At 38.4% G+C, this 13,543-nt stretch overlaps 1 protein-coding gene across 7 annotated transcripts in view; it reads left to right on the forward strand.

The window, feature by feature from the left end:
- The first annotated feature begins 1,225 nt into the window (after positions 1-1,225).
- The window catches only part of LOC124593671 (zinc finger CCCH domain-containing protein 13-like), a 234,343-nt gene continuing 222,025 nt past the window's right edge, over positions 1,226-13,543 (forward strand). For all 7 annotated transcript variants that reach the window (XM_047131957.1, XM_047131959.1, XM_047131958.1 and 4 more), the window contains exon 1: positions 1,226-1,690. In XM_047131957.1, the coding sequence (XP_046987913.1) occupies positions 1,482-1,690 (209 nt within the window). In that variant the 5' untranslated portion in view covers positions 1,226-1,481. The remainder of the gene's footprint in view (positions 1,691-13,543) is intronic.

Raw genomic sequence — 13,543 nt, forward strand, 5'->3', positions numbered from 1 at the left:
ACGAATTTAGCAACAATTAACATTTATTTCCTCATTAAAAGTAACACACACACAGATGTTAATTTAAAACACAGTTACTTGGAGTGGTGGCACGTGAATCTCGATACATGGTACATTATATAACGCAGTAACTGGACCAACACATATGGGGCAAGTCTTCTACATTACTGGTTATGATTTATTAAGATCACACACACACACCCACATTCACACTGATACAATGAAAGATTCCCTGCTCCACATGTAAGCTCACTGGGTCAGAGTGTGACTGGCTTTAGCAGTCAGTTTCAGAGAACAAAGCCCACTTCTGAAATCCTGTACAACTCCGTAATTTTGTTAGTAAACTTACCAAACATGAGCATATCTACTCCACGACGAAACTGAGTCTTCAATTAAAACACGGGAGATCTTTAAGTCGAATTGGAGATTCATGGTTTACAAAGAAAAATTTGTGGTACAGCAGAGTATGAGGTACTACGTATCTGTGGATGAAATACAAATTGGACAATAAATTAAATAAAATTTAACATAACCTTTCTACAAAGCACACGACACATTCACACATGATACACTGTATACCACATGGCGGCACCGTTCGTCCACGATGAGTTGTAGTTACACTAAAATCTCATGGATTAAACTGAATACTAAGAAATTAATATCGTTCCCTGACTGAAACAATTTGTTCCATACACCAGAGTGACTACCAGAAACTCAAACAAAGCTAACTCTTACACACTTGAACTTAGCAATTAGAGATACTACTTAGAGCATCAGTTGGGACTGACAGATGACACCGAAAAAGTTCAAAGAAGAACAGCTCATTTTGTATTATCGCGAAATAGTGGAGATAGTGCCACATATATGATACGTGAATTGGAGCGGCAATCATCTAAACAAAGATGGTTTTCGTTGCGACGGGATCTTCTCATGAAATTTCAATTACCATCTATAGCCAGAATAATTGTGGTTCCATTTCTTAACGTTATTAAATCGCGTTGCCAATTGACTATGTTATTGACTGTATGAGGGTATATTAAATATACTGAATGGTTGACAAACTAGTGTCGTCAATAAATATTGAACGTGTGCATGCCCCCTGTAGGCACACACATTGCATTGGATCAGTCACATTAGTTTTCGATTCGATGATTTTGAAGATGAGGAATCGATAAAAAGCTGGATAACTACAGAAATGTTATATCTTTATCCCGAGTGCCTCAAACATGGTGGGGGTACTCATATGTTTGTAGTGTTTGTGTACAAACTTACCCGAAGTAGTGCTTTATTTGTACGTCTTAATTCTAGTTTACATTCCAAAAACTTCTTACCGAATATCTGTATTTTCTAATTTTTTAAGCATTTTGTGACGATGGTTAGGCTAGCATCAGAATTTGACGATTGTCAGTGGATATTGCTTTCTGGAGAGGTGCATGTCACTTCTCAGTTTTCCGTGTGCTGGTTGTTAATAGACCCGTAAAATGCCCGAGAATATGCCGAAGCAGACCAAGCGTAAAATAACAGTTGAAGCCGGCCCTAGTAAGAATAAGGATTCCCTTCGGAGACCCAGTGTATTCGAACGTTTGGGAACCAAAGCGACATTATCCACATCAAGTGGTCAGCCAAACAAAGACAATTTCTGTCATCACTGGGTCCAGACTGGTACCTGCACGTATGGAAAAAACTGCAAGTAAGCTTACATATGTAATTCTACATTATTTCTATAAAGTACAACGTTAGTAAACAAGTGTTTGACTGTTGCACATTTGTGTGACTGGGCGTTAGAGCAATCGTAATTACATTTGTTTAGTGTAAGGGATTATGATCACTTTGTGCTAATGTTGTAAATCGTGCTGCGTTTTATTAATACTGTTTTCACTATATTGCGTATTAATTTCGGTATAATACGTTGCAGAAGACCAAAGAGCCTGTTATTGGGACAATGCTGGTTCTGGCAGTATAATATATAATACAGATTTTGAAAATAATTATAATTTCGTGTTTTCAAAGTAATGTGCCACCTGTATAAGCAAATAGTGCACCCTTGTATAGTGGAACATTATAGCTAGTTCTAATCTTGTTGTTGTTGTTGTGGTCTTCAGTCCTGAGACTGGTTTGATGCAGCTCTCCATACTATTCTATCCTGTGCAAGCTGCCTCATCTCCCATACTTACTGCAACCTACATCCTTCTGAATCTGCTTAGTGTATTCATCTCTTGGTCTCACTCTATGATTTTTACCCTCCATGCTGCCCTCCAATGCTAAATTTGTGATCCCTTGATGCCTCAGAACATGTTCTACCAACCGGTCCCTTCTTCTAGTCAAGTTGTGCCACAAACTTCTCTTCTCCCCAATTCTATTCAATACCTCCACATTAGTTATGTGATCTACCCATCTAATCTTCAGCATTCTTCTGTAGCACCACATTTTGAAAGCTTCTATTCTCTTCTTGTCCAAACTATTTATCGTCCACATTTCACTTCCATACAGGGCTACACTCCATACAAATACTTTCAGAAACAACTTCCTGACACTTAAATCTATACTCAATGTTAACAAATTTCTCTTCTTCAGAAACGCTTTCCTTGCCATTGCCAGTCTATATTTTATATCCTCTCTACTTCGACCATCATCAGTTATTTTGCTCCCTAAATAGCAAAACTCCTTTATTACTTTAAGTGTCTCATTTCCTAATCTAATTCTCTCAGCATCACCTGACTTAATTCGACTACATTCCATTGTCCTCATTTTGCTTTTGTTGATGTTCATCTTATATCCTCTTTTTCAAGACTCTGTCCATTCTGTTCAACTGCTGTTCCAAGTCCTTTGCTGTCTCTGACAGAATTACAATGTCATCGGTAAACCTCAAAGTTTTTATTTCTTCTCCATTGATTTTAATACCTACTTCGAATTTTTCTTTTGTTTCCTTTACTGCTTGCTCAATACACAGATTGAATAACATCGGGGAGAGGCTACAACCCTGTCTCACTCCCTTCCCAACCACTGCTTCCCTTTCGTGCCCCTCAACTCTTATAACTGCCATCTGGTTTCTGTACAAATTGTAAATAGCTTTTCGCTCCCTGTATTTTACCCCTGCCACCTTCAGAATTTGAAAGAGAGTATTCCAGTTAACATTGTCAAAAGCTTTCTCTAAGTCTAGAAATGCTAGAAACGTAGGTTTGCCTTTCCTTAATCTTTCTTCTAATACAAGTCGTAAGGTCAGTATTGCCTCACGTGTTCCAACATTTCTACAGAATCCAAATTGATCTTCCCAGTTTTTCCATTCGTCGGTAGAGAATTCATGTTAGTATGTTGCAGCTGTGACTTATTAAACTGATAGTTCGGTAATTTTCACATCTGTCAACACCTGCTTTCTTTGAAATTGGAATTATTATATCTTGTTGGTGGCAAAAAATATCAGAATTTGAGCAGCAAGTGCTAATAGACTTCTCTGCTGTAAATTGCCACACATAGTAATTACCAGTGGTCTATCCATCTTTAGGATTGTGGGGAGTATTAATCATGCCAACCATCCTAGTTCTTTTCAAGAGTAAAGGGAACATGGAAGAGATGCGGATTTCATAGTGTTTCTTGCTTTCATTCCACACTCATATCATAATACTGCTAACGAATCCAGTTCAATTTACCCCCCCCCCCCCCCCCCCCCCAAAAAAAAAAAGTTAAAATGTGACTCGAATCGGACAATAAGGAGGAAGGCAACAAGGTACCACACCTGCTGGCACTGTTACTAGAAGGTCTGTTTTATTCCCACAGTGCACCCCAAGGTCTGCATGGATTCTTATTTTGACTGGTATTCAGAAAATTTATCTGGCCACAAAAATGTGTGCATGTATGAAGTGCTTCCCCAAACTCTCAGGAAACTGTTTTCTTTTTCTATTTGTTGAATGTTAGACGAGGGTCTGTACTGCTATAGCTCAAAACTGATGACCCAAACTGTGTAATGCTTCAAACCTGATGAGGTGTTTTAAGTCATTTTTATGGACATATGTATTATAAATAGCTTCACATATCTTTTCTTATTATTGAAATATGAGTTTGCAGTTGATAAATGTTCCTTCAGTAAATAATATCAGTTCCATTATTCTGGAAGAACAGATCTTTTACAATTCAAGTAGGCTAAATGAATTTTTACTGAATTAAGGTAGCAGGTATTGTGGTATTACTTTGAGCCATGACGTGCTGTTAGCTGCATACAGTAAAAGCATTAGCTGTCACTATAGCCTTCAAATCTTGACTGAGACATCCTGGCAAGCAACCCAAATTTACACTGTCCTCGCTTCCTGGTCGAACTGCTATTTCCATGATAAGCTCCAGCATGTACCTAATACTGGACATCCGAATGATGAGCTATCTCCACCTCTCTCTTGTTGTAAAAATCTAGACCTTGCAGGAAGATTGGGCCCATTCCCAACAGATGAGATAGCTCTTAGTGGCATAGTTGTAATTTCAGCTAGGGTTAAAACCTCGTACTGGTAGTTAAAGCGGCAGCATATGGCCAGTACCCAGACACAACTTTACCTCAGGTTCAAAAGAAATAGCAGACTTGCTGAGTTCTACTTTATACCAGTTATGCTGTAATAAAAATAACACTTATTACTCAAAATAAACTGAGGATTTGGTCAAAGTCCTGGTGACCCCTGGGCTGAGAATTGGCATTGGCTGAGATGCAAGAGGTGTGGGATGGGGAGAGAAATTAGAGGAGTAGTTTGATAAACATCATAACTTTGTGGCATATATTCGTGAGTGCCAACTGTGAGGTCTGTTTTACAAACATTATACATCACCAGTCACTTTTAATCTGTGTTAGCTGCATTGTTTTGATGACATTTATAGCATAATCAAAGCACCTCAATTTGCATATCATATAATTAAAAGTAATTTCATTTATGACTTTGAGTAACATTACAAAGCGAAAGATTTTGTGTCAGGTGCCTAAGTAAACAGAGAACAGCAAAAAAATTTAATATTTACTGATAATATCATGTTTACACCAACTTGTAAATGTGGCAGAAATTACTTCTGGCCTCATTTATTTTCCTTTGAAATTCTATATTTGCAATATACAGAATAGAAATATGTCTGTGAATATGAACATGTTGGTTTTTTCCTATTGCCATATATGGTTTATGAATCATTGAAGTATTTTGAAGCTGTGAAGCACTTTTGGGAATTTCTATTAGTTGAAGCACTATTTAATTCAGCATCTCAAACAAGACTGTTATCAGATTATATTGTCTAAACCTATTGAGAGAAATTAATTTTTCTGTATGTCATTTTTTTGGAAAATACAGAAGCGTCTGATCCCGCCCGTCTGCTTTAACCCATGATGTCACAAATATGGCGGAAACGACCATAAACGATGATTCCAATATGGCGCATATAAAGTCGTTACATACACACTATGAGGACGAAAATACATCGAAAAACAAACACACAGACTTTCCACAAAAAGCCTAATGACACTAACGGGACAAGCACGGGAAATGGGGTGTTTTTGTGTGGGGGGCAAACTAAACCCAGCCCCATACAAAACCACACAAAAGGACGAAAAAAACCGACATCACAAAACTCCCCAAATACCACTAAACACAATATCATCTGGAATCGGACTCTTCCCTTGACCTATATAGCTCAACAGCAGCTCCCGATCCCATAAATTAGGATCAAACACTTCCCTTGGCCTATATATCTCAAAAACATCTCCTGATACCAGTACCAACATACACAGCCAGACATTGGGATCGAACACTTCCCTTGACCTGCGCACTGTTAATTTTATCCGTCATATCCATTCCTGAACAAAAACAACAACCGATTAATTTTACTAAGATTACCACATGGCGTACAGCGAACAACACTAAATTACCCTTCACACAAAATCGTTAACTCACTGAAACGAATTCCACTACAAACACAGCCGACACTCTAACAATTCTGAATAATGAGCAAAAGCAAACTGAGCCCATTGCACCACACAAACGAAAACGCTGAACATACCACCAGACAGCACAACAAACCACAACACAACGACATCTACAAACACGCCACACTCACAAACCAAACTCCGCGCTGTCATGACGTCACACACGACAACACCCTTACGTCACGGGTCAAAGCCGACCTGTGGGATCGGATGCTTCTGTCGACCCTTTTTTTGAGCTAGTAATTCTCTGTCCGTTCGCTGAGTAGTTATAAGCTTCATTTCTTTCCTCTTGCTTCGTGCTGTTATCAGTAGAGGAGGATTAAGTACATTTCAGTTTATTTTTTTGGCTAGCATCACATCATACGAGAAAACATTTTTTTCTTTAATAGTAGATGTACATATATTAAAACACTGGAAAAAATCGTAATAATAAGACATTTAAATTCTCTGTTGCAATCAGGTCCTCCTCCTGATTGCCGTGAAAGAATCGTTTTGGGGCCGTACCTTTGATTTGCTGAACAGTTGCACCACAGATGTATCTGGGTGATGTTGTTAATCCCCATTTGTACACTGAATCCGCACATCTTCCACTGTTTGTCCTCCAAATCTTCCAGTATTTGCCCTTGTTGTGTTGAGCACAGAGCTGGTCTTGTGGCACTTGTCAAAACCTAGTGGCCTGCTTGAAGTACATGGCATTGTCAGCTGTTCTGGGATAGCATTGTTCTGTCATATTTCTGTTCCTTATTGATAACAGTGAGGTTTTTGGGGAAATTTTAAGTGTATATTGAAAGGGTAGGCAAATGAGAAATGGAAGTGATGTATTTGTTGCAGTGGACAAGAAACTCAAATCCACCGAGGTAGAAATTGAAGCTGCATGTGAGATAGTTTGGGCAATACTTAGTATCAGGGGTGGGCGTAAAATGATAATTGGATGCTTCTGTCACCTGTCAGACTCGTCTCCTGATGTAAACGAAAACTTCAGAGAAAACCTCAGTTTGGTTGTACATAAGTTCTCCGATCATGTGTAATCATTGGTGAAGACTTTAATAATCCAGCAATTACTTGGGAAAATTATAGTTTTGTTGCTGGTGATCATGATAAGACATTCTGTGAAACTTTACTAAATGCCTTCTCTTAAAACTACCTAGAACACATAGTTAGGAATCCCACTCACGATGGAAGTATACTGGATTCAATGGCAATAAATAGACCTGACCTTTCTGAGGATGCTCACATCAAAAGTAGTATCACTGGCCATTAAGTGGTTGTGGCAACAGTGATTACCAAAGTACAATGTACAATGAAAACAAGCAGAAAGATATATATTTTCAGTAAACCAGAGTGAAAAATAAATATGTCATATATCAACGAGGAACTTGAAACTTTCAGCACAGGATAGGAGCACATAGAGGAACTCTGGCTGAAGTTTGAAAGAGTAATTGACCATTCACTGCATAAATATGTACCCACCAGAACAGTTTATAATGGGAGGAAACATCCAGGATACACAGTCACTGTAAAGAATCAGAGATTACTGCGTAATAAATGTAAAAGCAAAGGACCATAGATAGAGAGGTGCTGAATGAAGTGTATTTGGCTGTCAAGACAGCAATGTGTGATCCCTTCAATGACTACTCTAAAAGAATATTATCAAGTGATATTTCACAAAACCCAAAGAAACTCTGGTTGAATGTAATGGCTGTTAGTGGCACCAAAGTTAACATCAGGTCATCTTGGATGAGAGTGGAACTGAAATTGAGGGTAGCAAAGCAAAAGTAAAAATTCTTTACTTTGTTTTCAAATTTTCCTTTACAAAGGAAAACCTTGAAAAATTCCCCCAATTTAAACTTTGTACCTATGAAAAGTCGGTGATGTTGAGAAACAGCTTGAATCGCTAGAACTGAACAAAGCTCCAGGGCCCAGTGGAATCTCCTTCAGATTCTATACTGAATTCGCGTCCGAGTCAGTCCCTCTTCGAACTATAATCTGTTGCAGATTCCTCGAATAAAAGCCCATGCCTATTTCTTGGAAAAAAAGAACATGTCACACCTGTCTACAAGAAGGGTAGTAGAAGTGATCCACAAAACTACCACCCAATATGTTTGACATTGACTTGTCATTGAATCTTAGAACATATTCTGACATCAAACATACTGAGGTATTTTGAACATTTCCTCCAAGCCAACTAGCATGGATTCCAAAAACATCACGTGAAACCCAACTTGCACTTGTCTCACATGGCATACTGAAAGCTTTGGGTCAAGGCAATCACGTAGATACACTATTTCCTGATTTCTCAAAAGCATTTGACTCAGTACCACACCTAGGGTTATTGTCAAAAATATAGTCATATGAGGCCTCAAGTGAAATTTGTTACTAGATTGAGGACTTTTTAGTAGGGATGACGCAGTATGTTATCTTGGATGGAAAGTTATTGTGAGAAGTAGAAGTAACTTCAGGTGTGCCTCCGGGATGTGTGTTGGTACCCTTTCTGTGGGATTATGGAAGTATCTGATTCCACCTGTCAGCTTTGACCCATGATGTCATCAATATGGTGCCAATGGCTATTCTTAGCGTCTCCAAAATGGCGCCTGTGATGTCACTACATACATATGGGTCATTCCATGTCAGTTCAGCTCATAGTCTCAGATTTGACTGAAATCAGTACACTAATTCTACCATGTGTGGAACACTCATGTACAAAATTTTAAGTTCCCCTGCCAATTAGTTCCAGAATTATGGCTTGTGAAAGAATGTGGCGTGACCCGGAAATTGCAACCGACATCTGGCAATCTATCTTCAGACCCAACTTCAGGTCTTAATAACTTTGGAACCATTCCACACAGTCCAGTGAAATTTTTACAACCCAGTAGCATCAATTTAGAGAACACACTCCATGAATCAAAACACCAACAACATATTTCAGAGGGAAAATAAAAAATTCCAAGATGTGATTAAAAATGTAATACATTAAAAGGTACATATTGTAGATTCCCTCAGTGCCGAATATAATGCACTCAAAAAGGGTATAAATTTTTTGTGGTAAGCTTAATGTGGCCTAAACACACACAGAACTCACCATGCCCATATCGGTCACAAAAACTGAGTTACATGCACACAAAAATTTGAAAAATTACCTGAAAAACATGGATTTTCAAAGTGTGGTAGCACGAAAGGGACAAGTGGTATCCAAGCCAAATATCACACACTGCATAAGTAGACCATAATGATATACATCTCAAAATTTCAGCATGTTATTGCAAGACATTTGTGTACAATGGTAGTTGACTGATGTATTTGGTGATATGGCCGTTGTTCCACAACACAATTTTGTAAAAACATATCGTAAACTGTTCTATCTCTTCTTATCCTCTCCCACAACTGTTTAATCACAAAGCAACAACATATAGACAGATTAACACAACCTATCATTAATGTTTACTGCACCTTAACTGCTAAAAACCAGTCGATTGTGCTCCGAACAGAAGTTCTCTCACACTTTAGCTACTGTACTCTGTGCATTGAGTGGCAAATTGTACTGTCTTCCTGACACTGTGGTAGGAACTGTAACTGTCATAAGAATATGTTCAAAAGGAATCCAACACCTGTCTGCCAAACGTGGCCACAAAATGATCTTGCTGGTCCTGCTGGTGCCATGAAGTTCACAAATACATCACCTTCTGCTTCACAGCACTCTGCAACACATCCTAAGTACCATTTGTCATCATAAACAGCAATAACATAGCAACCTGGTTGTATGTTGCTGCTTTTGCTTCTGAATCCTGAGTCAGACACACTGTGAAGACACGTGTTGCCCATAGACCTATAGTTATAACCGGACAGCCTGCTCATCTGCACGTTGTCAGAGTCTGCTGGAGAGAAGTGATGATGGCTCCTTGTGCCTGCAACAGTTTTAACGTGTTCTAGTCTGCTTTTTAGCAACTCTTCGACTGATTTCACCTCATCTTTCAAAACAGAATGATTGCATGCCAGAGATATTTTTCTGTACCCAGGTAAATAACTGAAGATGTGTTAGAATGTGACCTTCTGTAGGGTGCTGCAGACTAGCTCGTGATGTCATGCGCTTAATGGTAGCACCAATACCATCACATACATTTTTACCATGACTTGTTGCGAAAAAATTCAATTCTGCATGACTAGCTGCCCCACCACTGAAATATTTCGCAAAATGTATGTGAGGCAGCTTGTTTTTCACATATGCCATGAAAGTGCGAATGTGGGCATGAACTGCAATGGCATCATGAATTAAACAGTCAGAAAAAACGCACAGGTTCATGACAGACTCATCACCTGTTTCACCTCTATAGTTAATCGCAAATGGCTGGAGAGTTGCTTGACTGTTGTCCCAATGATATCCTTGGATGGCATCTTGATCTATAAATGAATAATTTTTCAGAAAAGTCTAGTATTAGTATAATTTCATCTTGTTTCAAGTTATCCTTACAAAACTGGAGATAAGCCGATTGTGCTGTTGCTGTGAAGCTGAGTGTGGTCAGTTTGTCTGTTTTTTAACAACACATTTCAACAAAATCTTCCACTGTACTTTGCTTTGTTTCAAGACTTGTGCGATCCATGTGTGTCCATTGTTTATAAGAAACAAGTTCATCGTCATCCATAAGGAGTTCACCATACAGTTTGTTATTCATGTGTTCTGCAAGATTTGCCTTACCAGGACACTCTTCACACCTATGTATCATGCACTGGTAGGAACTGATCATGTCGCACACTAGCAGCTTCATTGCACCTTTGTAATCCAGACCAGAATCCTTTATAGCAGCAAACATCAGATTAGCATTTTGATGGGTCTCACATACACAAACATTGTGTGTGTCCCTTGCACTTACAGGCACAACCCATTTTGACCGAAGATTGAAAAAAGATGATAATCCTACTTTCGTATTGAGATACTTTTCCATGAATTCTACATATAGTTCTGATATGTTGCATAGCAACAGTCATTTTTGATTCTGTACACGTACATTTCTCATTTTCACCATTACATAGTCTTTTTTTCCAGGCATTATTCAGCTGTTGTCATTATTTTCATAAATCTCCGACACTAGCACCTTTATTTCTGAACTCAATTGCTTACCCTGAGCCTGCTGAAGTTGTGAAAGCACTCCTTGGGTTGTTTTTATTTTCTTAGCTTGCTTTACCATATATGTAGGAACATTGAATTCCTTTGCAGTGTAGTCAATAGACCAGCCGGAAGGTGCAAGGGTAAGAATAGCAACTTTTTTCTGGCGTGTGGATATTGCACATTTTTCTTTCAAATCATGCACAATTTTGTTCAAACCAGAGCATTTCTGGCATGATTTCTATTCCTTTTGAGCAGATAGTTCTTCATCTTCCACCATTAGTGTGTCAGCTATTTTGTGTTTAAATTCTATTTGAGCTTCTTGTAGTTTTCTTCTACCATAGCTGGGCCTGTCTCTTTTCCCAACTTCGTGTGTCTTCATGGGAGACAAACCAAGAGCAGTCACTGAAGTATTTAATTGTACATCCGCTGTTGTTGTAAGTGGCCGATACTCTTCGTTACTGTCATGTAAATTATCAGAATATTCTTCATTTTTTAGTAGTGTAACACACCTGGAACATAACTTTTGTTTTGTTTTCATGTTAAGTCCCATGCACTGATTCACTTTCAATACTGATGTTATCCCTTAACTACCATCGACCGTCTCTCAGACCGCTACTAATTTTTGTGTCGAGATATTTCTCACACCCCTGCAAAGCAAAATGGACTCTTCCATGTACTTTCCTATTGGCTGTCAAGCTACACGTACCAGAATTCTTGCATTGTTGCTGCTCTTTGTTTCGTAATTATTAGCCTTGAGAGGTCTCACAGACGTACCATAGTGTTTGCGTGCCGCGTTTTTATTGCATGCTACTGTTTCTCTGTGGCAGGGAAAGCTGGGCCTTCTGTGCAACGGTGTTATGTGAGACACTTGCAAGATGAGCCTCAGACACCAAAAGCAGAATTTGAAAATCGAAAAACGTGTACCTTTTGCCCTCCTCGTCTGAAGAGGAAAACGAGGTATCCATGTCAACAGTGTGGTGGTCCAATTTGTTTGTGGTGTTCTAGGAAGGTCTGCGTGAAGTGTTTGCAGGTGGAAATTGACTAAAGCATGATTCAGTGGCACATGAGAACAAGTATTTAGTTTTTTTACTTGTAATTTTAGAAGTAAAATGTGGCAAAGTTTCTCTATTCATAGACTTATGGACTGAAATATTCGCTCTACATCACAAAGTGAGTTATAAACTGAAAGTTGACTTCGCACGCAATTTATCGTAAGGCATGTTGGATTTTTTCACCCAGTTATATTGCCAATTTGTAATATAATCCCTCTGATGAAAATCTGTGTGTGAGTAGAGAGCTAACTATTTGCTGTTATTTTCGTAACTCATAAAATAAAAATATACTCCAGGTTTTGCTTTGTTTTAATTGTCGGAGTGTTTAAAATATAGTAGTGTTTAAAGAAATTCAAATTTCTGCAAAGGCCACCTCTAAGAAGTGTAATGAATGATTGGAAGTCAAGAAACTATATATATTCTGCAAAATTCTGGTTTGATGTATAAAATAGAAAAATGCGGTCTGTGAGACCCCTCCATAGTAATTGTGTTCTCGTGAATGGCCATAGTAGTTAAGGTTTATATCAGTTTCTCTGAGGCTACGCTTCACTGCTTTCTTATGAATCCGAAATGCATCAAAACAAGCTTCTTTGTAGGAAAGAATACTTATCCAGAAACACTTTCATATGATGATAACAAACACTAAAGTTTCCTGGAACTGTACTTCTTGTGCCCACAGGGTGTACCCCGGTTCTCCATAACAACAAATCTTGGTCCGATTCATCCAGATCATACAGTACAAAGCGAGTGCCACATTTTGTTCCATATGTTGTTTTATGACATTCAGATGCTTGTGCTCTACCAACACTGCAACTTGTTTGAACAAAAGCACCACTAATACACTTTCCTGCCTCCATAATGACTTTCCACAACAGTACTGACCAGTCTGAACTAGATCTTAAAAACATGAGTAACCTGTAATTGTTGCTTGTTTCCTTTGTTGTTCCTGCCTAACAATGACTCATTCTGTCCCTGAAAACTACCATTGTTTAACTTTCTGTTGCCTAAGGGTTCCCAACAATTGCTACAGCTTTATCTGAAACAAGCTGTCTGCATCATCACTATTACTTACTAAATCGTGTTAAAAGAAACTTAACCAAATACATCAGTGTCAACTTTTATTGTACACAAATGCGTTGCAATAACAAGTTGAAATTTTGCCACATATTATATTATGGTCTACTTATGCAGTGTTTGAAATTTGGCTTGGATATCACTTGTCCCTTTTGTGCTACCACACTTAGAAAATCCATGTTTTTTAGGTAATTTTTCAAATTTTTGTATTTTTGTGTGCATGTAACTCTGTTTGTGAGACTGATATGGGCAAGATGAGTTCTGTGTGTGTTTAGGCCACATTAAGCTTACCAAAAAAAAATTTATACCCTTTTTGAGGGAATTATATTTGGCACAGAGGGCACCTACAATATGTACCTTTTAACGTATTAC

This window comes from Schistocerca americana, chromosome 2 (assembly GCF_021461395.2).
Source record: "Schistocerca americana isolate TAMUIC-IGC-003095 chromosome 2, iqSchAmer2.1, whole genome shotgun sequence".
In the NCBI taxonomy this organism is placed as follows: Eukaryota; Metazoa; Arthropoda; class Insecta; order Orthoptera; family Acrididae; genus Schistocerca; species Schistocerca americana.